The following is a 25,373-nucleotide window of genomic DNA, read 5'->3' as shown; positions in this document are numbered from 1 at the left end:
GGAGATGGGCTGGGAAGAGGCGGGAAGGGACCCAGTGAAACTCCCGGGGGACCCTCCTGTCCCACTCCGTAGGGAGCTGGGGATTCCCTGGCGCAGACCCTCCCCTTTATCCCTCTTGGGAAGGGACCCGGGGAAGCCCCGGTGTCCCAGGAGAGACGGGGGAAAGCGCTTTTCCTTTCTCAACTCACTGACTTGCTGACAAACCAATTGATACTCTGTGCTGCAGGCGAAGTGAGAAGTCTTTAGGGTTTCCAGCATTTACTTTTAATCTCTCCTTATTATGAAGTACTCCCTTAAACTCTCAAGCAAAATCTTTTGGGACTTTGGGTTTCCTTCCTAATTCTCCGACCCCCAAGGAACGCATTTTAGCAATTTTGGGGGGGGGGTCTACTGCATTCCGTCAAATGAGTATCCGTGGAGGCACATTTGCTGTATATATTCATGTCTTCCCCCCATCCTTTAGCAAGGCAAAAAGGGCTTCTTGGATCCAACTTGGATCCGTCCACATTGTAAGCGGATAATAAAGAGGGAACACCGAGTTTGGGGACCTGACAAAATTCTTTGTATCACCCACCTATCTGTAGAGTACTTCTTCTTTCCTTCTCTCCCTTGCCTTCTTGCTCTCCCCCAAGAGGAGACTTTGCAGGAGCTTTAGCATTAAAGAGACGGAAAGAAAGTACCTTTCATCTTCCCGCATCCACGAAGAGGACCTAAGAGAAACGGTCAGTCGTTGAGAATTCACCGTGTTGGGTTTGTGCCAAGTGCTCAGCTGGCTGGTAGTTGATTTAACCTCACAACTCTGGGAGGTAGCTGTTTTTATTAGCTCCATTTTGTAGTTCAAGAGACTGAGGCTTACGTTTGTAAAATCGCTTGGCCAAAGCCTTGCCATTAGTGAGTGGTGGGGCGGGCTTTCAGAATCCAGCCTCTGACTGTAGCCCCAGCACGTGGTTGTTGTGCTGCAGACTTGAACAGTCTTTTCTCCACCATCTCCACACAGGACAGAGTTCTTTCCTACCCTTCCTCCAACTTCCCATCCCTGTCTTAGTACTTAGGAAAGAGTCAGATGGAAGAAATCAGAGGCTGGGGACAGAGGGGGGATGGGCAATGGGATGGATTTGAATACAGGAAAGTGTGGGGATGTGGGGACCCCTAAAGGGAAGGAGAGCTGGAGATCAGAGCTACAGTGGTGGCCATGGAGCTGAGTTGTTTGCAGAAGCAAGGGCTTTCTGTGCGGTAGAAGAGGATATAAAAGACTGGGGTAGCATGGGCCCTGGTTTTGGGGCGCTGTTGGGAAGGGAGTTTGTGGAGGGTATGAGTTTGAGGGTCCTGAAGTTTGGATTGTATTTGCAAGGTGCTGGGGGGAGAGTGAAAGTCTGGTGGGAGAGACTAGCCTCTGGAGTGAGCATTAATGTGAATTTTCATGTGTGTGGCGGGAGGTGGACTGTGAGAGTGGATACTGGGAGAGGCAATGATGGATACTGTTACAGGCATCCTGGAGAAATCCTACAGGAGTCAAGAGCCAAAAGGGGTTTAGTTTGGGAGAGCTTTGGGAAAGTGTGGGATTAGGAAAGAGAAAGCATCATTTGTTTCATAGAGCCTGTTCTCTGATAACAGTTCCCAGTTTAACATTGGGGGAAATAATCCAAACAAACTGTCCGTGGAATAAATCCAACTGCATTTGTAAGCGTTTGTCCAAGTTTTGGATTTGTGCCAAGGGATATATAGTGGCTTAAGTGTACGGCTGAATGCTCTGTGATCGCTGAGTATGGTATTTACAGCTTTCTGGGGGTATCATCCTTCTTGAATTCTTGGAAGGCAGCCTGTATAACAAAAGCACTTTACTTTTGCTCTTGACATTAATTTCGCTTTCTGGGTCAGAATGCTCAAGTTTTTAGGATATAAATATATACCATTTAAAAAAGTAAACATTTTTATTAAAGGGTTATCTGTATACAGTGAAGTGTACCAGTTATTAGTACACAGCTTGATGAATTGTCACAAAGCAAAGAAAGTTGTGGAAGTACTACCCAGATTAAGAAGTACAAAATTATTACCATCCCAGAAGTCCCCCTCATGTTCTCTCCCATCTCTACTTTTTCTTTGTCTCCAGAGGAACCACTATTCTGATTTCTAACATAAGAGAAAAGCTTTTGCCTGTTCTTGAACTGTATATAAATGGAATCACGCAAAATGTATTCTTCTTTTGCTCAATATTGGTTATGAGAATCAGAGAATGTGTGTGTGTGTATAAAAACTTTTTTCTTTTAGCGTTAATTTGTTGTCTTTTTTTTGCCTGTGGCTTTTGCAGAATTTCAAATGTTTAGATAAATTGGAAATCCAGTTAACTTTCTTTTGAGTAACACTTTGAAAATTGTGTCATTTTAATAGATTCCATGCTATTTGATAAGATGTCAATATTTCTAAACAGGTAAACAAACCTTGTTGATTTAGGATTTCTACGATAAAGTTGATTATTTCAAAGCATAGATTCAATGGTTTCTCCCCGCCACCCCCAGCCTGTTTCTAAGGTAGGGTTTTTCAACTTCAGCACTGTTGACATTTTGGGTGGGTAGGTGGGTCTGTAAGATGTTTTGTCACCTCCGTGGCCTGTACCCACAGTATATAGCAGCACCATCTCAGGCCTGACAGTCAAAAATGTCTTTAGATGTTGCCACATGTCTCTTAGGGGGCAAAATTACTTCTGGTTGAGAACCACAGTTCTAAGGTATATTTTTGTTTTAGGATAGAGAGTACCCCTGCTATTATATACTCATTTATTCCAGTCTTCATTAAGTCCCATTGATTCTAGTGGCTGTATTGTTTAAAATATTAATTTACTGTATATTAGTTCCAAAAGTATTGGACTCCTCCCTACCCCCAATCTGCCTCCAGAAAAAGGTTTATTTTGTTTTGGCTCAAAGAAAGCCCGCAAAACTGTAAGACCTAACTTATTTTTCTTATTTTAATCCACTTTTCTTAAAGAAAAAATTTAGTTAACACTGCATAACTCCTGAACTTTTACATTTATGAGTACTAACTACAGTCCATAATATTATAGCTACTTGATTATGTCAAATGGGACTACTACTTAATTTTGCCTCCTTTTTGCTTCTGTAGGATTTTGCTTTACCTGTAATTTAAGCCTGAACTGGTCACACATTTTGAAGATTGTTTTTGCTCTTTAATTTTTGGTTGAGGTTTGTAATTAACTAATGAATATAAGCTCATCTGAAGAATAACTTCGGCATTTTGAAATAAAAATTGTGTTTTTTAGTTGAGGTATTTATTATGTCCTTAAAAGTTTGAGAGCATTTCTTTCTTTCCCAAAGGCTTCCTCCTTTGAGTATAACCCAACTACATTTCTCAGATACTCAGAGCTGGGGAGGCTTTTTAGTGATTTTTTAGTGACCCTTTTTGGGTCACTACATACATAAACACATAGTTTTGCATGCAGTTATAGTCCTAACCTAGTTTAATCCCTTACATTTAAAAAATTTTACAATTCATTATTATTTTTCTTAGACAGTTGTCATCAGTATACATACATCTGCTACACATTTTTGTATAATAATGTTTAGTTATGTTTGTTTAACCCCCATTGGTAGACTTTTGGACTGTTTCCAGTTTTTCTGTGTTATTTTGTTGCAATGAATATCCATATACAGGTATCTTTGAAATCATTCACGCAAAGGATATTTACACGTACACATGTATACATATATACACATATACACACACACATATAACCTACATACACATATACATATTTTTTGTTATTTAAATTTGTATTTCTTTAGTTATCAGTTATGTTTTAGTAGCTTCATTTATTGTATGCCAAACACTGTGCAAAGTATATGAACTCTATCCTTACACAACCCTACGAGTTTCAATATTTTTGCATAGATTTTTATAGCATTTTCATTTCTTTTGTGACTTGCTTGTTCATGTCCCTGGCATTAATTTTTCTGATTACTTGCTCATGTTTTTTATTCATTTAAAGAGCATTTTTCTTGTCTTTTTATGGGAGGAGGTAGGGAATATTAGTGCTGTTAACCTTTATCTCCCTTGAATTTTTAAAAATAGACTTTGTTTTTTATTTTATTTTATTTTTCCTTTTGGCTGTGCACACAGCTTGTGGGATATTAATTCCCCAACCAGGGATTGAACCCGGGCCCCCAGCAGCGAAAGCGCAGAGTCCTAACCACTGGACCGCCAGGGAATTCCCTAGACTTTAATTTTTAGAACAATTTTAGATTTACAGACAAATTGAGAGGATAGTACAGAAAGTTCCCATATACTCTATACCCATTTTTCCCTATTTTTAACATCTTCGTTAGTATGGTACATTTGTTACAATTGATGAATCAGTACTGATACATTATTATTAACTAAAGTCTATATTTTATTCAGATTTCCTTCATTTAAAAAATTGTGGTAAGATATACATAATATAAAATTTGCCATTTAAATCATTTTTAGGTATAATTCAGTGGCATTAGGTACATCCTCAATGTTGTGCAACCATCATTACTATCCATTTCTGGAATTTTTCATCATCTCAAACAGAAACCATACTCATTAAACAACTCCCCATTCTGCCTTCCCCCAGCTCCTGGAAAACTCTGTTCTACTTTATGTCTCTATGACTTTGCTTATTCTACCTTCTTCTTATAAGGGAATCATACAATATTTGCCCTTTTGTGTCTGGCTTATTTCATTCAACATAATGTTTTCAACATTCATCCATGTTGTAGCATGTATCAGACTTTCATTTCTTTTTAAGGCTGAATAATATTCCATTGTGTTTATATACTACATTTTGTTTGTTCATTCATCTGTTGATGGATCCTTAGTGTTCACGTAATACACTTTTTCAGGATCCCATCGTGCACATCACATTATATTTTGTTCACCTATCTCCTTAACCTCCTCTTGGTCGTAACAGTTCCTCAGACTTTCCTTCTTTTTGATGACCTTTATCGTTTTGAGTACTTCTCAGGTATTCTGTAGGATGTCCCTCTATTGGAATTTGTCTGGTGTTTTTGTTTTTTGTCTGATGATTAGATTGGGGTTATGGGTGTTTGGGAGAAAGGCTGGAGAAGTAAAGTGCCATTTTCCTCCTATCATATCAAGTTTGCATACTATTAACATGACTTATCACTATTGATGTTAACCTTCATCATCACCAGTGCAGTTGTGTTTGTCAGGTTTCTCTGCTGTAAGGTTACTTTCTCCCACTCATCCCTCCATCCCTCCTTCCTCTTTGGGAGGAAGTCGCTATGTACAGTCCACACTGAAGGAGTGAGGATTGATACTCCCCCTCCTTGAGGGCAGAGTATCTACATAAATTACTTGGAATTCTTCTGCATAGGAGAGTTCTATCAGTAACCACTTCCTTTTACAGATGAGGGATCTAAGGTCTGGGTAACTTTCTCAAAGTCACAAAGGGTGTCATCACAGGGACTGCAGTTTAGGTCTTTGATTCCCACTTTCCATAGATACCTATTCTTTTCAGAGTCTGGTGAAAAACAAAAGCTTTAAGTTATCTCAAGGTTCGAGACCATCACGCTTTTTATTTTATTTCCCACAGCACCTTTACATAGCACTGTGCTGATTACGTAGTAGGAACTCAGTACGTTTTTTATTTTAAAATTTTATTTGTATATGGATCATTCCTTTGAAGAACTTAGCAGTCTAAAGAGAGGAAGGAAATGGGATTGAAACACATATAAGAAAAAAATGGTAGAAGCACAAAAGCTTTCTAAAACTTAATTTAGCTGTATGGGCTATATATTTTTCCCTTACATGTTTCTGTTTATTAGATGTCTTACTTCTGTCAGTCTGATTTAATCATCTTTTTATCATGTGTTTAAAAGATTTGTTTCGTTGGCAAGGCCACTGAAGGCAGAGAGAAGGCCGTATCTTATTGGAAACATATGCCCCGTGCAATGTTATGTATATTTATTCCTTCCACAAATATTTGTTGAGCCCCTTCCTTGTGACTCTAATAAAAAAATAGTGTATAGCTGTGTTGTATAGCTATACAGTAAAATGATGGCAATTTTTGAGCTGTTTTGGTTCTTGTAAACAAATCGGTGTGAGGAAGCTTCAGAAACAAAGAAAATATCAGCATCCTAAAATCATTAATTTTACGTGATAAAATGCCATTAGGAATTTAAGGTTTTTCAATTTTTTTGTGTGTGTGTGAAAATGTTTAGTTTTCCTTTGAAAGGAAAAGCTATGTTCTTATTCAGTGTTAACTTTAAAATTTCTCTACTGGGTCACAGTTCTTAACTTTGCGGCAGAAAATTCAGAAGTGAAACCGACCGGAAATAGAGCCAGAGAAGAATTGAAACTAGTAAGTTAGGCCTGAGTGAGTAGTAAAATGAAAAAAAAAAAATTAGGTTTCCATATTTCCAAATGTATATTTTTGATAATCTGTGTATTTTCATCAGTAGACATATTACTACTGGGGGAAAAAATACTTGCCATTTTTAATGTGCTTGAATGAGTGCAGATACAAACTAGGGATGTTTTAGAAAAATTAGACAGATCTATATTAAGAGAGGGTTTGAAACATTTTAGGTTTTATACTTTGTTTTAGGTTTAATGGCATCAGTAACTTCTCAGTTAAAGTTTTTTAATGTCTTGTATCTTAGGAGTTGTGTTCTTAGATTATACATGTAGAGGAGCACATGGAGAATGGAAACTTGACATTGGAATTTTTTCCAAAACCTATTTCATAGTATACTGTTTTGGTTTAATATTATATACCCTTGTTTTCCATCTTATTTTAAGATGGAAGCATGAATTTTGAATCATAGAATTTTATAGATGCAAATTCTGAAGCCCTCAGAGGTGAAACTATTCTCCTGGCCAGAGACTTGGTCCCTCTGTTTATTTCCACCCTGAGGGAGTCGGTAAAGAGTATTAATTTAACAAATCTGAATTGAGTACCCTGCTCTTCCAGCTGGTGGCAAAGACCTGACCAGATCCTGCATCTCTCATGAGCATTTATTTCACTGTGCTTGGCTTGGAGTTTTGAGAATTTGTTTCTTAAACTTATCTCTGGGCTTTGACACATTATCCATACAACTCTGGGGATTTTAGGCTAGAATTAAAATGTAGGAGAGACTGTATTTTAAACTTCTCTTTTCAGGCTGAGCTGTCAGACTCCATCCCCTTTCCGCCTGTTATGGTATGTATTAGTGAAACTTTGGAATGTCCCTGTGTAATGTGAGTGATCAGTCTTCCTGTTTTGTTCCTGTCTATCGTTTTTTGAATATCCCACTTAAGAAGTTCTGATTCTTTACCGCTTCACATTTCTGAAACAGCAGCCATCTGGTGATTGTGGGGTTTTTGATGTGAGGAATTTTATTTGTGTAATGTTTGATGCTGATTGCCGTAGACGTCATTTACTAGTAATGTTATCAGTCATTGAAAAACTGGAGTCAAGTGCATTTATTGGTTGAGAAGCTGAGAAAGCTGAGTATTAGAACCCAGCACTTAGGAATCTCTGTTTGCTGGTCCACTGAAATATCTGGTACTTTTTCCCACCATGGTTTTTAGAATGTCCTACAAGATGCAGTCAGGCTTTTTTGAAAATAATGAGGAAAACAAGGAAGCTGAAACTGACAGCTGCCTTTGGCTTTTGTCAGTAGATTCCTGGGTGAGAAAAAAAGAGAAGATACAAATGAGTGAAAGTAGAAATCAGACTTTTATGGTCTATTTTTTTCCTGGAAAAACTTGTATCTCTTTTAACATAACTATATTTTTTTGACTAAGGGCTTAACTGTGAGCTACATGTGTTCATGTTAACCTATGTCAAAACTAGTTCTAAGTGCAGAAGTGGAAGAAACTGACTGAGTAATCCATTTATTCAACAGATATTTATAAAGTACCTCCTTTGATTTATGTTAAGCACAGGATTAGCAACTTTATGTCTTGTTTCCTCCAACCTACTTAAGTCTTTCAGAGGATATGAATTATTTCCCGTCACAATTCCAGTCTTTTTTTTTTTTGTATAAGAGCTAATACAGGAAAACTACACTTTTTTTTTTAACACAACATGAAACTAATTTAGGAGTATGAAAAAACTGTGTTTTAAGTCTCGCAGCGTGTGGGATCTTAGTTCCCCGACCAGGGATTGAACACGTGCCCCCTGCAATGGAAGTTTGGAGCCTTAACCACTGGACCACCAGGGAAGTCCCTAAAATGTTAATATAAGGGTATATATGAAAAGCAGCAACATGGGAAAGACTTTCTAATTTTTCATTCTGAAAATAGATCAGAAAGCAAGATAGGCAGGTAGGCTGCAGGGTGCTCATTTCAGGTATCGGATATTTTACAGGACTGTACTCATTACAGGATAGAGTTGGTCCCATCACAGAACTGTACATATAGTAGGTATTTCAAGCTTGTTTTAATGAATTGACTAAATGGAGTTTTTCCTACATGCAAGGTATTTAATATAAATATAAAAATAAAGAACAGTTGTCCCAGTGCCCTTGAGTGACTGGTTTACATTTGATATTCCTTTATTTCTACCAAAAGAAATCAGTCTGATTATTATATGGGGACACTAGAATTGCAGAATTTCTTAGTTGTACATTAGCTGCATTTTTGATATTTTATAAACTTGGATGTTTTAAAACTACCTGCAAATTACTAAAAATCGTTGCTCACTATTACTACCTTGTATTTTCAAGAATAGGTTACCTACCCTATCAATGCCCTCTTCAATGAGCTAGCAAAATATGCAGTGCATTTTAGATATTATATCAAAAATAAAGACAAAATAAATTGGTACTTAGAAGTAAACATAAAATCTGTTAAAAAATGGAAAAATTTAATTAATTGATATTAAATTTCTGATGTGTACCAAATACTGCGTTAGACTCTGGTGTACTTCTTTCTCTAACTTCTTTTATTGTTGGAGTACCAGAAAATCTTTGAATACAGTTTTATAATTTCTTAAAAGCAAATAATTTTTTCTTTTCTTTTTTTCTCCTTTAATATTTATTTATTTATTTGGTTGCACCAGGTCTAAGCTGTGGCATGTGGTGGGCTCCTTAGTTGTGGCATGTGAACTCTTAGTTGTGGCATGCATGTGGGATCTAGTTCCCTGACCAGGGATCAAACCCGGGCCTCCTGCATTGGGAGTGCGGAGTCTTAACCGCTGCACCACTAGGGAAGTCTCTGTCCCTAACATTTTCATTCCACAAATATTGTGCTCAACTCTGTTCTACACTATCATTTGTTTAACAGTTTTTTTTTTTTTTTTTTTGCATTTCTACCATGTATACCACAGTGGTGAAGAATATGTTTTCTAGAGCCTGATGCTTGGGTTCAAATCCTGGTTCCATTATTTCCTAGTTGGCAGTCTGGAAGTTACTTAATCTCTCTATGTCTCAGGGAGACTCAGATCAAATGGGCATAATAGCACCTACCTTGTAGGGTTGTTGAAAGAATTATGTGGGCCATAAATTTGCCTAAAAAGGTGCTTGGTACGTAGTAACTGCTCAATGCTCAGTAAATGTCTGCTCTTGCTACTATCATTACTACTACTACTGCTGCAGTTTGTCAGGCTCGGAGGATATGATAAATAAGGCACTGTCCTTGCCCTGGAGGGATTTATAATCTAATGGTTAAGGCAGCTATGTCAGCAGACCATTTTAGTGTAATATAAGAGATGGTTTGAACTAAATGCTGAGGTGGGAAAGAGAAGGAAAAGCATTCTAGCAGAGGGACCAGCTTGAGCAAAAAGGTAAGTAGGTATAAAAGCGAATGTGAGGCTGGAGTTTAAGGATCTTGGAGGAGGATGGTGGAAACAAACGAGCTGGAGAGGTATAGTTTGGGATTAGATTATGGAGGGCCATGTGTGCCATGGTTTGGAATTTGGACATTATCCTGGAGGTAGAGGGGAGGACTGTCTTTTTTTTTTAATAGACTTTATTTTTTAGAGCAATTTTAAGTTCATAGCAAAAATGAGCAGAAGGTACAGAGATTTTCCAAGTACTTTCTGCCGCTGTACGTACATAGCCTCCCCCATTAGCAGCACCCCACACCACAGTCATACGTTTGTTACAGTTGATGAACTGCATTGACACATCATCATCAGCCAAAGTTCACAGTTTACATTAGGGTTTACTCTTGGTGTTATACATTCTTTGGTTTTGAACATATGTATAATGACATGTGTTCACCAATATAGTATCACGCTGAGTAGCGTCACTGCCCTAAAAATGCCTTGCGCTACACCTACACCCTGCGCTACATCTACAACTCCCTCCCCACTAGCCATGGGTGAAAATTGTTCCACATCCTTGTTAGCATTCGGTGTGGTCAGTATTCTGGATTTTGGCTATTTTAATAGGTGTGTAGTGGTATCTTGTTTGTTTTAGTTTGCATTTCCCTCATGAAAAATGATGTGGAATATCTTTTCATATGCTTATTTGCTGTCTGTATTTGGTGAGGTGTCTGTTAAGGTCTTTGACCCATTTTTCAATCAGGTTGTTTTGTTTTTCTATCGTTGAGTTAAGAGTTCTTTGTATATTTTAGGTAACAGTCCTTTGTCAGATGTGTTTTTTGCATATATTTTCCCCCATGGCTTGTTTTCTCATTCTCTTGACATTGTCTTTCAGAGAGCAGAAGTTTTAAATTTTAATGAAGTCTAGTTTATCAATTATTTCTTTCATGGAGAGTGTGTTTGCTGTTGTATCTAAAAAGTAGTTGCCATTCCCAAGGTCACCTAGATTTCTTCTATGAATTTTATAGTTTCGCGTTTTTACATTTAGGTCTGTGGTCCATTTTGAGTTGGGTTTTGTGAAAGGGTAAGGTTTGTGTCTAGATTCTTTTTTTGTGTGTGGAGATCCAGTTGTTCCAGCACCATTTGTTGAAAGACTATCTTTGCTCTACACCTACACCTTGCGCTACATCTACAACTTCCTCCCCACCAGGAGTGAATGAAAATTGCTCCACATCCTTGTTAGCATTTGGTGTTGTCAGTATTCTGCATTTTGGCTATTTTAATAGGTGTGTAGTATTGCCTTTGCTCCTCTGTCAAAGATCAGTTGACTATACTTATGTGGTATAAGTTTCTGAGCTCTCTATTCTATTCCTTTGATTTACTTGTTTATTCCGTTTGTCAGTATCCACAGAATAGCTTGCTGGAATTTTGATAGGGATTGCACTGAATCTATAGATTAAGTTGGAAGGAATTGACATCTTAACAATATTGCATCTTCCTATCCATGAATATGGATTTTCTCCATTTATTTAGTTCTTCTTTGATATCTTTCATTAGAGTTGTATAGTTTTCCTCATGTAGATCTTGTTCATATTTATACCTAAGTATTTCATTTTGGGGGAGTATAATGTAAACGGTATTATGTTTTTAAATGCAAATTCCCTTTGTTCATTACTGGTATATAGGAAAGCAATTGGCTTTTGTAAATTTACCTCGTACCCTGCAACCTTGCGATAATTGCTTAGTTACAGGAGTTTGTGGTTGATTTTCTCCGATTTTCTACATAGAGAATCATGTCATCTGTTGAACAAAGACAGTTTTATTTCTTCCTTCTCAATCTCTATACCTTTTATACCTTTTCTTGTCTTATTGCTAGTACAAGCTAGTACTTGTTTTTCTTTTCTTTTTTAAACTTTTTGTTTAGAAAGAATTACAAGCTTACTGAAAAATTGCAGAAATAAAACTTGTACAAGAATACCTTTATACCCTTTACCCAGAGTCATCTATTGTTAACATTCCATTTGCCTTGTCATTTGCAAGCTATCTCTTCCTAGGTCTATACAGATATAGATAAGTTTTTTGTGTGTGTGAATCATTAGAAGTTAAGTTACATACATCCTGACCTTTTATCCTTAAGTACTTCAGTATGTATTTCCTTGAAGAGGTATGTTCTCTTTTATATCTGCAGTATAGTTATCAGTTTCAGTAAATTAACATTGATATAATGCTTTTATCTAATCTGTGGTTCATAATCTGTCAGTTGATCCCATAATGTCCTTTATAGAACATTTCTTTTCTCCAGTTCGTGATCCATTCTAGAGTCAGGTATTGCATTTAGTGGTTTTATCTCTTCTTTAAGGTAGAACATTTCTGCAGCTTTTCTTTGTCTCTTTTTTTAAGGTCAGTGTCATTATACAGATAGACCCCTTCCTCCCTTTTTAAAATAGACTATTCTTCATTTTCTGTTTACCCGATGTTTCCTCATGATTAGACTCAGATTATGCATTCTCTCAATTGGAATTTCTTTTTCTTTTTTTTCATTTTTTTGGCTATGCCGCATGGCACATGGGATCTTAGTTCCCCAACCAGGGGTCGAACCCCCACCCCCTGCATTGGAAGCTTGGAGTCTGAACCACCGGAACACCAGGGAAGTCCCTTCAGTTGGAATTTCATGTGTGGTGATGCGTCCTTCATAGGGTATCACTTCTGGAGGCACATGATGTCCATTTGTCCCTTACTGGTGATGTTTATTTTGGTCACTCGGTCAAGATATTATCTGATTTCTCAACTATATAACTCTGTATGTGTGTGTCTGCCCTTGAAACTAACTAATAAACAGTCTGTAGGGAGACACTTTGAGATCATGAATATATCCTGCTTCCCCCACCACACCCCCGCCCCAGATTTATCATCCACTGATGATTTTTTAAAAATTATTTATTTGGCTGCGCCGGATCTTAGTTGTGGCACACGGGATCTTTAGTTGCGTCATACGAACACTTAATTGCAGCATGTGGGATCTAGTTCCCCAACCAGGGATGAACCTGGTCCCCTGCATTGGGAGTGTGGAGTCTGAGCCACTGGACTACGAGGGAAGTCCCCATTGATGATTTTTGTCTGAGGTAATCTTGGCTGTCATTGTGGTAAAATTATGATTTCTGAGCTCTTAACACTCCCTCCACATTTATCAGTCTGCCCTTGGCATTGTACTGTGAGAGTAGGAGGATAGTTTTGAGGAGAGACTGGCGGTGAGAAGAGTCATTGAGAAGGTGGTGGGGAGAAGGCTGCTGATGAAGTTTCTAAATAAGGGGAGACTGAGGCCTAAGCTGTGAGGCAGTGTGAGATATTCATTCATTCATCGTTCCGTTATTCCTTCAGCAAACATTTATTGAATATCTGTGTGGCTGCGCTTGGGATAAATAGATGGTTTTGGTTCTTAAGGAGTTTATAGTCACTGGAGGCTACAGAAAGGCCGAGAGTGGTGACAAAATAGAGGTGCTATTAAGAGGTATATATAAAATATAACTTTAATGTGTATGTTAAATATAACATATGCATAAGGCTGCTGTCTTATGGCACTGTGAAATATCTAATCTTGCCCATGGTTTACTCATTGGTTCATCCATCAAACACTTACTGAGTATCTACTTTGTGTCAGATGCTAAGTGCTATGGGTAAAAAGAGGAATGAAACTTGGTTTCTTTATTTAAGGCTCACCCCTCCTTTGGGGGTACACAGCCATATAAACATAGTTGATAAAGCATGATTGTGCTAAGTACTGTGATGGTGGCATGTATATAGCATAGTCATGGCACAGAGGGGAGAGATTATCATCTTGGTTTAGGGTAGTGGATGGGGCAGGGTGGTCAGGAAGGATGTCTCAAAAGTGGAGATTCTGAGTTGGGTCATGAGGAATAATTTGACATTTGTCTGCTTAATTGTAGATACTTATTTTAGTCCAACTTTGTGATTACCATTTGCTGTCATATTTTCCTCCAGTCAAGATTCATGGCTCATTTTCACACACTACTGCAGAAATATCCTTTAAAAGTGATTCATGAATGAATTTCCCACTCTCACCCTTTTATCTTTTGTCATGCTGCCTTGTGTTTTTAGTAGCTAATGTCTTTAAAACCATTCTCATAGTATTTTTAGCCACAGTAGTTAGAACCATCTCCCCCACTTAACAGTGAGAGAATCAAGACCCAGAAAAGAACAATGAATCCCCAGCTATTTTGGTTCTAAATTCGGAGCTTTTCCCACTATCAGTCTGTTTGCTTCTTGGATTTAAAGCACAGTTTTCCAGTTTCACCTTTGTCTCTACCTTCACAAACCTGTATAGCTCGGGTTAGGTGGATAGATTTTGAACCTACAGGTAAACTGACCACTAAAAGCTGAGGCAACCTGTAGGGTAATAATTGTTGCATTATTGAACTACCTTATGCGCTAGCACTGTGTCTAAGTGCTTTGCAGTTCTTCCCTTTACTCTTCGTTCATTGCAACTCTGTGAGGTAGAAGCTGTTATTAGCTCCATTTTACAGATGAGGTGTCTGAAGGTTAGAGAGATTAGTTACATACCCAAGGGAAATAGCAGAGCTGGGACTCAAACCTAAGTTGGCTAAGTTTATACCACAACACAAAACCAATGTTTGGTATAACTGGAATAAATAGCTCACAATCTGATTTTGTTCTGAAGCACATGCCCTTTGTTTTTTCTCAGGTTGATTTAATTGAACTCAGTTTGTAGCTGGGAGTCTCTGGAACTGTTTACCCTAGTGCTGCAGTGTATACTGGCTGTTGCACAGGAGTTAGTCCTCATGTTGTGGGTGGCTTAATCTGCCTCTTCATCTATTTCTTTTGTGGCTGAGCATCTATAAGAGTCCCATATTATTGGCTCTTAAAAAAGTCAAAAATTCTTGGTGCAGATGTGGAAATGGGGCAGAGACCAGGGCTCTTAATTTTATTGAATTTATGTAGGAGAGGTAGTCAGGTATTTAGTCTTCCATTTCATTGTGTAGTTCCTGGCACATCATGGGTACTCCAGAAATGTTGAAATACTTTGGTTTGTTAGGGTACAATGTATAGGAGAGAATTATGAAGACATGAGGATGTTTGTGAATGTTGCGAGCTTATTGAGACAGATTGGGATTGAAGATGGTACTGGAAAGTAGATTTAGGGCCTTTGGATTTATTTAGTAAAGCTTGATTGTAGTGGGAGGACCTTATTAGATAAAGGCAACCTGGGTTATTTCTGGGGCAAAGAGAAGGCGGGGGGTAATGGGAAAGAAATAATGGAAATGAAGACACAAAGATTCTAATTTTGCTAATCTTGGTAGGTTTTAAAAATAGAGTCTCCCTGAAATCAGTATGTTAACATTTAATGCATAATGGGGAATATCCTGGCGGTCCAGTGGTTAGGACTCTGCGCTTCCGCACGGATTCAATCCTTGGTCGGGGAACTAAGATCCAGCAATGCCATGTGGCTTAGCAGGGCCCCCCCATCACCACCCCCGCAAGCAGCCAAATGCATAATGGCTTGTACTTGTTTAAGGAATTGTATAGAGATTACTATTTGTGACCTCTTGTTTGCAGAAGAGGAAGTTGATATGTGTATAAGAGAAGAAAGCTGGTTTTTACAGTATAAACAACAATAGATTTAGGGAAATGAATGAAGAGTGTGGAAAGGAAGAAACATATGCCAGAGATAACTGTGAAGAAAGGATTGATGGGCTGCTTGGCTGATTAGAAATGGGAGTAGGGGCATGGGACATCTGCCAGGCAAAGATGTCTCAAAGGTTTTGAAACAGGGTATCTGGGAAGCAAATACATGGTGTACATGCACACATGTACACATAGCCTAGGAGATCAGGCCTGGGTGCAAACCTTGATTTTGCTGCTTACTAACAGTGTAAACATGGGTGGGTCCATTTACTTAGGACCCCAATTTTATTATCTAAAAAATGAGTAAAATGGCTTAGACCAGTGCTTATTAAACTCAAAATGTACATACAGATTACCTGGGGATCTTGTTAAAATGTAGATTCTGATTGAGTAAGGTCTGTAGTGGGACCTGAGAATCTGCATTTCCAACAGGTTCCCAGGTGATACTGGGTAGCAAAGGCTTAGATGACTTTCAAGATCCTTTTCAGTTCTGTAATTCTATAATTCTATTTATTGAATGTTTGTCCTTTGGAGATCTGTTATACTCTTGTGACTTTATTACCTCTATTTAGATAGATGAATTCTAAATCTGTCTCTTTACTTCAGATTAGAAATGCCTAAACCAATTCGTCATTTTACACTAACCACATCCCTTTCTTGACATCCCTATTTCTGTTAATACTTTATATTTTAAAATACTTTACAGTTTTTCAGAGAGCTTTTATGTCCATTATTTCATTTGATCCTTAAAATAACCCACAGAGGTAAGCATGCAGGAAATATCTCTGTTTTATGGAAAGGAAAACAGGCTCAGAGAGACTGAGTGGTTTGCCCACTAGTGAGTGGTTAGAACCACCCTTGAGTTCAGGATTATTGACTCTCTTACCACTATGTCACACTGCTTCTGGTAATGACTATCACAGATACCGGGGCTTAAGGGTTGGTTGCCATCTCTGTTTTTCTAAATATTTAAATTTAGTTTTATTTTAAAAGATAGGTAATATATTCATGTGGATCACAATTCAAAGGTTAACATAAATGCACAAGTGGAATTTCTGGGTCTAAGAATCTATGCATTTGTAATTGTGGTAGGTATTGCCACATTGCCATCTTAGAGGTTTTACTAATTATACTTTTTTCAGGGAAGTGTCTGTTTTGCCACTGCCTGCCTCTGAATATGTTATCAGACTTTGTGATCTGTGCCAATTTTAGTGTAGTTTTAAGTTGCATTTCTCTTATGAATGAGGTTGAGAATCTTTTCTTGTTTAAGTGCTATTTGTATTTTCTGTGAATTAATCTGTTAATATTCTTTGTCGGTTTTTCTGTTGGGTGGTTGAACTTTTTGTTCTATGAACACTTTATTTTATTTTTGGCTGGGCCTCATGGCTTGCGGGATCTTAGTTCCCCGACCAGGGATTGAACCTGGGCTCCTGGCAGTGAAAGCGCAGAATCCTAACCACGGACCACCAGGGAATTCCCATATGAACTCTTTATGTTTTAGTGAAATTGTCTTTGTTATATGAATTAAAATCTTTTTGTTAGGTTTTTTTCCTTTGATTTTATATATGCTAGTTTTTGTCATGCATAATTTAAAAACATTTTATATAGTACATTTTATTGATTTTTTTTCTTTCTTTTTATAGCTTCAGAGTTTTATATCATTCTTAGACCTTTGAGGTTGTAAAATAATTCTTCATGGTTTCTTTTGATACTTTTATGCTTTAATTATTTACATTTGAATATTTTTAAACCATCTGGGATTTGATATAAGGTATAGGATGTTTCTTGTATATATACATATTTCTTCTCTTTCCTTCCCTTTCCCTTTCCTGATGGCTACTCTATTGCCCTAACACCTTTATTGATTAGTTCTTATATTTCTAGAGGTCCTTTAACTCCTTTATTTCTTTTATCAATCTTCTCTTTGTCCTCAACCATATCCGTTATCTGGTTAGTCTTCCCATTAAGCCCATTTTTGTCTTTGTGCTCCCATATAGTCTCATCCTTTCTTTCTGTTCTTATTGATATTACTTTAAAACTTTTTTATTATGGAAATTTCAATGAATAAAGAAATATAATGTATATTTTATATATAAATGTGTATTGAAATGCATACATACAGGGTGGGATGTAATAAACTCCCAGGTACCTACTACCTGTTATTGGTAATAACTATCAATAACTATCACTTCATGGTAGATCTTATTTTATCTATATACCTAACTAACAATACTTGTCCTCCCTCCCTCCCCCCAATTATTTTGAAGCAAATTACAGGCACGATACTACTTTTAACACTTGGACCATTGAAGCTGTCTTCTGTCTTGCAGTTTTTATCCTCCAGGTCATCCTGTGTAATTCTGTGTCTTTCTTCTGTCTTACATTTCTAAAATAACAGTTCTTTAATTAAGCGGTCTTTGAAAGTATATGTTGGATACTTTTACCTCAAACTGGCTTTTTCATGTGCCCAAACTCCGGTTCTTTAGAAAGATTACATACTCTGAAACTAGGGAATGCCATGTTTGTATCCCCACAGTTCCTAGCATAGTCTGTAAAGGAAATAACAGCAAGTAAAATAGAAGAAAGGGGAATGAGAGAGGGAGGATGAGAGAGACATACATGGAGAACAATACTGGATCTGTCACTACAAAGGCCTGTTTCTTAGAGCAGCACTACCCAGAGGAAACATGGGAGAAAAAGAGCAAGTTTGGACTTCCTACCAAGATTGGGGTGAATAGGGTAGAGATTAAAAAAAACCCAAAAAAACCCAGAGCCAAAATGTATAAGAAATGCAGGAAGTTCAGAGACATAGATAATTTTGTCTTTTCTTGTGGAGAAGCCTGTTAGTGCATAGTAAATGACTGAATTAATCTAGGACTTATTTGAACTTGAGTGAGAGGAGAGTTAATGTCAAAATAAGCGCTTTGGTTCCAAGGTTGTGTAATTTGTGTCAGAGAAAGTTCTCCGTTAGGAACAGGAGCTATAAAGTTTTTATGAGAGATCAGAGTTGGTGGTTTGTTTGTTTAAATCTGTAACATTGGGTGTTGGCATCATCTGCTTTCTATCCAGCAGCATCTAGTTTTAAAGCATTTCTGTGTTCTTCAAAAGTTTTCACAGTGAGTCTTTCAGCTGGGATCAAGAGATTAGAAAAAATAGGTGGTTGAGACTGCTATAATATAGAAGGGGCTTTTATATTTTTTAAAAAGATTGACCTAATTTATCAAGCTTAAATTCTTGATTCGGTAATTCAACATTTTTACCTTCCATGGAAATGTGGAAAACTAATTTTCTCCCAGGTTTGCTTTTGTTGTCCCTCAAAAAAGTGTACCAAAGTAACACTAGTCTGACTTAACCTGGGCCTTGATTCTTCCATGCCAGTTAGCCTGGCCCCAGGCTGAGAATAAATGCCTGACCTGAAGAAAAAAATGAACAGGAAATAGGAAAGGGGAACGGTATTCAGAACAAGTTTGACTACATTTCCAAATCAAATGCTACTTTAAAACTTCTCATAACTCAGTGAGATCTACATTAGGGGTCAGCAAACTGTGGCCAACAGTCACTGGTCTTTTATAACAACTGATGAAATAAGAAAGGTTTTGACATCATTAAAGGATTACAGACAAACAAACAAAAACCCAAAGAATTTGCGGAGACAGGATGCACCCTGAAAATCTTGAAATATTTACTTTCTGTTCCTTTTAGAACAACCCACGATCTACATCATTCAGGGTATATAGTAGTATTTATTTATGTGGACATTTAAAATTTCTTGTTCTTTTGTTTGTGTTTCATGTTAGCACTTTGTTTTTGTAAGGGTTATGCAATTTTCCGTTGTGTGAATATACCACAGTTTGAGTGGTTATTCAGTTTTTGCTTTTATAGCCCATATTTGCACACATTTTTGTGATTTGTGGAATTTCTTGGTCAAATATTATGTGCAGTTTAAAATTTGGTAATTGTTGCTAAGTCACTGTCCTTCCGAAATGGACCATTTTATATTTTCCCCAACATTATTTTCCTTACTAGCATCAACCCTGACAGAGACTAAAATGGTTTGGTTAATCAGATAGATCTCTTTGTTTTCTATTGCTGAGTAACAGAAAATTTAGTGGCTTAAAACATCATCATTTATTTTGCTCATGAATATGCAGTTTGGTTCGGGCTTGGTGGGAACAACTTGTCTGTGCTTTACTTGATGTCATTTCTGGCGTCTGAAAGGCTGGGTACTGAAATGGTCACTTGCATGTCTGGTTATAGCTGGGATCTCTCAGCTGGGGCTGAGGAGAGCACCTGCAAAGTCTTTTCTACTTGGCTGCTGGGCATCCTCACAGTGGGGTGACTGGATACTGAGGAAGAGCATCCTGTAAAGAGGACCAGGTAATTTTATGATTTAGCTTCAGAAGTCACGTGGCATTATTTCTGCCATAGTCACAGGCCTTCCCTCATTTAAGGGAGAGGGAACATAGACGCCACTTCGTCAAGGAGGAGTGGCAGCATCGCATTGTAAGAGAGCACGTGGGATGCGATGTATTGGTGCGGCCATTCTTTGGAAACTACGGTCTCCACAAGCTGGAATATTTGTTTTGGTGTGCATATCTTTATGAGTGGGATTATACATCTTTTCGTATGGTTAGTGACCATTTCCATTTCTTTTTTGGTGGCTGCCTTTTTGTATCCTTTGCCCCCTTTTCTATTGGACTATAGGTTATTGATTATATTATTGATTTGTAATAGCTCTTGTAGACTAAGCAAATTAGACTCAAAATTTGTTTAGAAGATACGTCACCATGGTCTTGGGAGTCATAAAAGTTGCGTGGGATTATAGCTTAGTTTGGTGATGGTGGGGATTTGTGGAGTCATTATATTTAAGAAACACAGTTACTCTTGTTTTTTAAGCAAGGGGTACAGGGAAGGAGGGTGCATGATAGCCATTTCTTCCTCCTTCTGTTGGCCATCAGCCTCCCTGAGTCACTCTCCAGCAGTGACGAGGAACAAGATCAAGGACACCACATTTCTCTTTGGTCATTATTATACCTCAGAAACCAGAAAGTTTTAGATACCAGCCAGGGAAAGGTGCTAATATTTGGGAGGAACATAGAACACCAATGGCGCACCTTACTACTGAAAATTGCTTTGGTTTTCTTTTAGTTCTGGGGTGTGTTTTGACTTGCCATCGCCAAGGTTAAGGTTCAAAATTATATCAACAAAAATGGAGTGACCCACCAGAAATTACCATTTTCTAAAATATGGAGATGTTTAACAAAATAAAACATTTCTTTGTACCTTGCCTCTAAATTAGAATGTTCTCTTCATCTACTAACCTGTTAATGGGATAAATTCTTTTTTTTAATTAATTAATTAATTTAAAAAATATATTTTATTTTTGACTGCATTGGGCCTTCCTTGCTGCACGTGGGCTTTCTCTAGTTGAGGTGAGCGGGGGCTACTCTTTGTTGTGGTGCGTGGGCTTCTCATTGCGGTGGCTTCTCTTGTTGTGGAGCATGGTCTCTAGGCGCTCGGGCTTCAGTAGTTGCAGTGCGTGGGCTCAATAGTTGTGGCTCACAGACTCTAGAGCGCAGGCTCAGTAGTTGTGGCGCACGGGCTTAGTTGCTCTGCGGCATGTGGGATCTTCCTGGATCAGGGATACCAACCCATGTCCCCTGCATTGGCAGGCGGATTCTTAACCACTGCGCCACCAGGGAAGCCCCAGGATAAATTCTTGATAAACAGTTACAATGTAAGTCTTCTCTCTAGTTGTAATCTTTGATAGTTTTATAGGGACTGGATATGTCATTATACAGTAATTCCCATTTTAGGTATGGTTTGATCCAGAGACAAATTCTGTTGCCAGGACTTTTTTACTTTTATTTTTTTAATTGAAGTATAGTTGATTTACAATATTAATTTCAGGTGTACAGCATAGTGATTCAGTATTTTTACAGATTACACTCCATTAATAGCTATAATAGCTATAATTCCCTGTGCTCTACACTATATCCTTGTTGCTTGTCCATTTTATGCATAGTAGTTTGTATCTCTTAATCCCTTACCTCTGTCTTGCTCCACATCTCTGGACTCTGCTGTCTTACTTGCTGTTTTCATTTCACTGTGGTGTAAAGATGACTGCCAGCATCTCTAGTCCCATGTCCTTTCCAGGTTCTGGGCCAGTAGGGGGAAGATAAACCTCTCAACAATTTAATTTCTGGGTTTTCTAGGATCCTAATCATGTGTTATGGGCAGGGGGATGGAATGTGCTGATTGGCCTGATCTGAGTCATGCGACCCTCCTTGGAGTTGGAGGTGGAGTTAATTCTACAGGAAGTATTATATAAATTGATAGCAGAGGAGAGTGGTTCTACAAAGGAATAGCTGAGGGGTTTTTTGTTTGTTTGCTTGTTTGTTTTTGTTTTGTTTTTTGTTTCTTAAACTAAATAGGTGCTGGGCAGGACAAAACAAAACAAAATAAATAAAAACAAAGCAAAAAAATCATTTAATCTACTGTTATGTTTTAAAGCCATTTTCTAAGAGCATTAGTACTGTTAAGAAAAACCAACCATTTTAGATTCTTTACAGGCACCAGTTTACAATCATACGAATGAGTAACGCTTACTTTTTTACTTAAGCAAATGTTTCAGATCTACAACATATGGCAGTTAAGTCTTGTTTTAGAATTTATACTTGAGAGATTTGTAAAAGAAAAAAGTTAAGGAATTTAGGATCCTACTGGTATTTTACCCACTGCCAACATTGCAGATAGAGTTGTGCTCTAGCTACATCTGTCAATCCTCCAAATCAAAGCTGAGTAAGAAGATTTAATTTTATTTGTTAGTGAACGTTTTTAACCTTTATATAGAATGTTTTATAGGCAGTGTTTCAAAGACATTAAAGCCATGTTAATTCCAACTTAAAAATTAAAATCTATTCAGCTTTAGTTTTGGAGATAGGTGTTTTTAGAGCACAACTTGGATGCCTAAAGCTACTGCTGTAGAAAGATACACAAAGAGCTTTTTATAACTGTGAAAGCTTAGAGCTTTGAGAAAGTATAAGGAGATTGGCTGGTGAAGAAGCTGCATGGAATGTTATCTTAAAGAGTAATTCCAAAGTCTGTGTAAATTTTAATTACTCAGTATTTTTACTTTTCTAAGATAATTGAGCCAGTTTAGAGCATAAGACAGATTTGAATTTAACTATCCTCAGATGGGCCATTGAAGAGATAATCTGATATTTAATTTCTGTTTAGACAAGTTCTAAAGCAGTGTATTTATGCTAGATGGTGCCACCAGGCCACGAACTACCGCTAGATTATATATCCTGGAGCAGTTAAAGGTAGATGAGTGCTGAGGATTTGCTATAGTCCAGAAGCACTGCTAAGATTTGAGCCCCCTTTCAGTTCTGAGGTCCATTCTTAGGTTTGAAGTGCTCTCTATTCTCCCACCATCTCGTGGGTGGGTGTCAGAAGCCACTAAGTTCAGGTTCATTGCAAGGCCTAGGTCATACCAAGACCTTCTTGACTGGGTTAATTCACTGGACATATATTAATTCAGTCAAAAACCATTTATTGTGTACCTGCTATTTGCTAGGTACTCATCTAGATGCTGGAGATACAACAGTAAATAAAATAAAGTCTCTCCTTTATAGAACTTATAGTCTAGTTGGGGAAGATTGACAAATATCTGGGACTATCCATAATTTCATATTAGGTATAATTATACATTGTTTTGGTCAAGTAGATGTTCTGGGGAACTGAGAACCAGAGAGGATCCTTTAGGTCACCTTGACTTCTTTAATATTTCCTTGGATCATAGGGTAATATTTTGGGCAAAGGTGGGTGATATAGCCTAAGGCTGGTGGTAATTTTTGGTATTGCTATTATATTTTGGACTAGGTTTAGTTGATTTAAACTTTTTCTTATTTATTTAACTTTATTTTTTGATTATGTAAATCATTCTTATGGTACAGAAGTTAAAACCACATAAACAAGTATCAGGGAAGTCTTGCTTTTATCTCTATTCCCTCCAACCTGTTCTCACCCCCATAGGTAATAATTTTTCTGCATTTCTGGTTTAACCTCCCAGTGTTTTTTTTAATTGCATTAAAAAGAAACTGTTCAGTTAGAGAATAAGGAAGGAGGAATCTTCTCTCCTTAACTTTGAAGCATAAATGGATTTCCTTAAAGAGAGTAGTATTCTAGATTAAGGGGCTAGCATTAGCAAAAGCATGGAGCTAGGACCGTGCATGCATGATCTTTTTCATGGAACCTTAATCAGTCACGTGTGACTAAGGGGTTGGGTATGTGGAAGATCTAGTGGGCAGTAAGGATAGGTTATGGAGAGGTCGGATTGCACAAGGCTTTGAAAGGAATAATGGGAAGTTTGTACTTTATGCTGGAGGCTTTGGGTAATGTTTTCAGGTTTTTGAATAGAGGACCAAGTTTGGAATCTTATGGCAGAACAGATGTGATTGTTGTGTATAGGCAATTAATAGTTCCTGTCAACTTAAAATCTTGACTGAGAAGGTTGATGAAAAATATATAGTAGAAGGAAATAGTTGCTGTAATCCAGGGTGTGAAATGGAAACCTTTGGCAGATTGTAGAAATATAAGTCTTTTAGAGTAAGCCCTAGGAACTTTTTGTAAGTACATTTGGGGCTTTTCGTACTTTGAGTATTAACCAAATTTATTAGACAATAACGTTCTCTGTCAAAGAATCTTAATCTCTAGATTGGGAGAAAGGATTGGGTTGGTATGTGCATGGAAGGGAAGAACTGAACTTTTCTGGCTGACTGCACATGTAATTAAAGATGGACTTAGCAAAGTGGGCTTTCAGCCTGAAGGGAGAACTTTAAGCATATTTAAAACTGAGCCCATGGTTTCTATTTTTAAGTCTCTGAAAATAATGATCTGACACAGGGAACTAGCTTTTGAGAATGAATCTGTTATGCTTAGACTCCAGCATTGCCAACTTTTTCTCTTTTTGATATGAGATGATTTGGCTATGCCTTAAGTTATCTTATATTTTTGTTGATTTCTACTGTTGCTTATGGAGCTTTGCCTTTCCAACACTTGTGACTCCAAGTAATTCATGCATCCTAGTTAGAGAAATTGTTGGGAAGGAGGCCTGATTAGGAAATAGGGGCCGGTTAACTGCTGGTCAAGTGAGAATTTAAGCTGGCAACAGTTGGGTTACTGGCTGGATGGAGTGAACAGTGAGTTATTGCTTTTATTTTTTGGCTTTGGCTTCTTTTCCTGGTTGTAATAGATGATCTGGCGTCAGACTGAGCTAGCAACAGAGGTGTAAGTGTGTAATAATGGCTGATATTCTATTGGTATGAGGTGGACTTTGCATGTCTACAAGCATCCTTCCGAAGGGAAAAAAGCAAATTACTATTATACTTAGTTTATGTTCCAGGAAACACTAACGCTATTCTACAGGTATATAGCATTGATATAACATTTATGCTTTTCAAGAATGTTTCGTATCTGTTATTTCATGCTCCCAACAACCTTGTAAGTGATATAGGGCAGGAATAGTTCCTATTTGACAGAAGAGATGCTGAGGCATAAATAAGAGACTGGGTTAAGGTTGCTGGCTCAACAAATAAACGACTGGGACAACTTACTATATTTTATGTTTGAATTGTAACTTTCAGAAAGCTTTATAGGAGGAAAAAGCTGAATACTCCTCTTTTTCTGTGATTATTTTTCAGCGACGTCTTAGACATCTTCGGAACATCGCTGCCCGGAACATTGTTAATAGGAATGGCCATCAACTCCTAGATACCTACTTCACACTTCACTTGTGTAACACTGAAAAGGTATATAAAGGTAAGGGAATCTGGACTTGCCACCCACAGATCGTTGCATCTCATTTTTATTCTTTTGTAACACAAATGATTCTCAGTGCCTCTTGCTAGTATTGCTTATTAGAAAGCTAAGTTGTCATGCTGTCTGAAAATATTTCATGAGC

General features: G+C 37.6%; 1 protein-coding gene across 1 annotated transcript in view; it reads left to right on the top strand.

The window, feature by feature from the left end:
- UVRAG (UV radiation resistance associated) overlaps positions 1 to 25,373 on the top strand; it is a 223,462-nt gene that overhangs the window by 551 nt on the left and 197,538 nt on the right. Inside the window, exon 2 of the mRNA XM_024761969.1 lies at positions 25,114 to 25,231. Coding sequence (XP_024617737.1) covers positions 25,114 to 25,231 — 118 coding nt within the window. The remainder of the gene's footprint in view (positions 1 to 25,113; positions 25,232 to 25,373) is intronic.

Source organism: Neophocaena asiaeorientalis, unplaced genomic scaffold, assembly GCF_003031525.2.
Source record: "Neophocaena asiaeorientalis asiaeorientalis breed wild unplaced genomic scaffold, Neophocaena_asiaeorientalis_V1.1 scaffold263, whole genome shotgun sequence".
Lineage (NCBI taxonomy): Eukaryota > Metazoa > Chordata > Mammalia > Artiodactyla > Phocoenidae > Neophocaena > Neophocaena asiaeorientalis.
The sequence above is the reverse complement of the archived record's forward strand: the minus strand, read 5'-3'. Positions and strand labels throughout refer to the sequence as shown.